The 2,321-nt window shown below is 47.7% G+C and overlaps 1 protein-coding gene across 1 annotated transcript in view; it reads right to left on the bottom strand.

The window, feature by feature from the left end:
• The window catches only part of ntng1a (netrin g1a), a gene marked incomplete at both ends in the record, with an annotated part of 113,961 nt that extends 112,217 nt beyond the window's left edge, over nucleotides 1-1,744 (bottom strand). Inside the window, one exon of the mRNA XM_080793265.1 lies at nucleotides 1,556-1,744. Coding sequence (XP_080649391.1) covers nucleotides 1,556-1,744 — 189 coding nt within the window. The remainder of the gene's footprint in view (nucleotides 1-1,555) is intronic.
• Nucleotides 1,745-2,321: the final 577 nt, after the last annotated feature.

Here is a 2,321-nt window from a genome sequence, read left to right as displayed (position 1 = left end):
TCCTGAAGTGAGGATTTATTTTCAACTCCCTCTGGAAGTTTAGTTTATAAATGTTTTATAGTGTCTTTGTTGATTTTTAGTTTTTTAGCGAAATCAACAGTTCTTAAGGACACACCACCCACCACCACCATCGTCTTAATGTGATGAGCATTTTAATGTGATTCATCCAAACTTTTGTCACTTTGACAAATTCTTTAAAATGTAAGCGCCGTTTTCTTTTCAGCCAAAACAAGACGTTCAGCACTAAATCCTGGATATGAAGTGGATATACTGTACATAACGCTGTAATATTTACATTTGAAGATGGATTACGACCGCTTTCCTTTACTTTCTTGTGTTGTGTGTTTTGGATACAGTGTTGTTTTTGGCAGCACATTTCTAGTCATTAGTCCCTTGAATAGTTTTCATCTAGTTTCAGTACACAATAGTGAAATAGTGCACTCTAACCACAGTGCCAGTGGCCTTGTGGTTAGAGTGTCCGCCCTGAGACTGGGAGGTCGGGGTTCGATCCCCGGCCAAGTCATACCAAAGACTGTACAAAATGGGACCCAATGCCTCCCTGCTTGACACTCAGCATCAAGGGTGGGATTGGGGGGTAAGTCCCTGTGACATACTAGCGTCATGTCCAGGGGGTGTACTTGTACATCAAGCTGCCTCATGGCTACACAAACAGGAGATAGGCTCCTGCCCTATGGGTCTCATGGCTCGGCAAGGCTACTTACACAATAGTCGATTTCTGACTTTTTTCAACATCCCTAGTGGTCCCCGGGACTAGTATGAATCTGTCCTAACCGTCTGTCCACTGCACCCAAACATCATGAGAACACCAATACTTCCCACAGATTACAATCACCCACGGAGAGTTTGAAAACATAACTAAAAATGAGTAATATATCTGCCTATGAGAAGTAACAACAATGTTCAAACCACGGCAGCAAGATCTGTGAGCTGCTGTGAGTGACAGGAGAAGGATATCAAAGGGCCGAGCTTACAGTAGCAGAACTCACACTTCCACAGACTATTCATAATAAGTACTCTGCCAAGGTTCTGGGCTTATTATCACACCCTTCAATGTCTTCACAGTTAATATAAACACACATTATTCAGGCACAATTCAGCCACCTCTTTTGCTCATTTGACCACTCTACGCAATGTCATCACACTGATGCGCACCTAAAGTCACAACATGCTACAGGTCACAGGTTTCTGCGTTACAACATTCTACACCTACGGTCACAACATGCTACAAGGTCACAGGTTTCTGCCTTACAACCTTTTTGACAAGAGAAGAGGTGCCCACACTTTTTGGACTACTTGTAAAATGACCAGTTCAACAAGATCTACGCACCAAAAACGAGTGCACAGGATCTCAATACAAAGAAACTGAAAAAACACGTTATTTCAATGGTATAGTGGATGGAGAGAGATGATTTTTGTCCAACCATCAAACAGCAACCAATGGGTACGAAGAGGAGCACAGCCATGGGTGAATTGATAAAAAGTGTTAGTGAACTCACCAGGGCGCAGTAGGTCTAAAGGGTTAAAGGTAACTCACCAGGGCGCAGTAGGTCTCGGGCGGGTCTCCACAGGTGATGTTGGGCGGGTCCACGCTGACCTTCAGGTACTTGGTCATGTCGGCGGCCTCGGGCTGGCAGGCCATGTAGTCCCAGGTGAGGCCCTCGTCCGTGTACACCTGGCTCTTGCACACGTCGTAGTGGCCCCAGGCCGCGGGGTAGTGCTGCATGGCCGCCTGGGCCCCCCAGGCCGGCCCCCCAGGGCCCGACCTCGACCCGAACCCGAGTCCAGGCCCGGTCAGACACACGGCCAGGACCATCACCGCCGTGGCCCCCAGGAACATGGGCAGTGTTGGTGGCCCCGCCACGGGGAAACAACACATCGATGCCATCCTCCTCCTCCTCGTCGACGATGCCCTGGATCTATACTTCCAAAAACGTATAAATATATGAGACTCGAGAGGCGCCTCAAACTCAAAGCCTCGATAATATGCCGTCTTCTTCTCCGAGGGAAACGGAGGTTAGTTTTTTTTTCTTCTTCAGTACGCGATAATCCAACTTCCACTGAGAGAGACGAGACGAAGAGGGACGAGAAGAGAGGCCGCACGAGAGATAGATAGAGTCGCCCCCCAGAGAGTCTTCTCCTTTATGACGGCGAGGATGCCAAGATAAGATTTATTTTTGCTGTTTTTGTCTCTTTTGTGTCTGCTTTTTATATTCGTGCCCCAGTCGGTCGCCTTCCAGGGCACCGTCCTCCAGATGAGATTAAGAGGAGGGAGAGGAAGGGAGTGAGAAAAAAGGCCGTAT

The sequence above is a fragment of the Protomyctophum bolini genome, assembly GCF_963924005.1.
Source record: "Protomyctophum bolini genome assembly, chromosome: 21".
NCBI classification, from domain to species: Eukaryota; Metazoa; Chordata; class Actinopteri; order Myctophiformes; family Myctophidae; genus Protomyctophum; species Protomyctophum bolini.
This window is presented reverse-complemented; position numbering and strand designations above follow the sequence as displayed.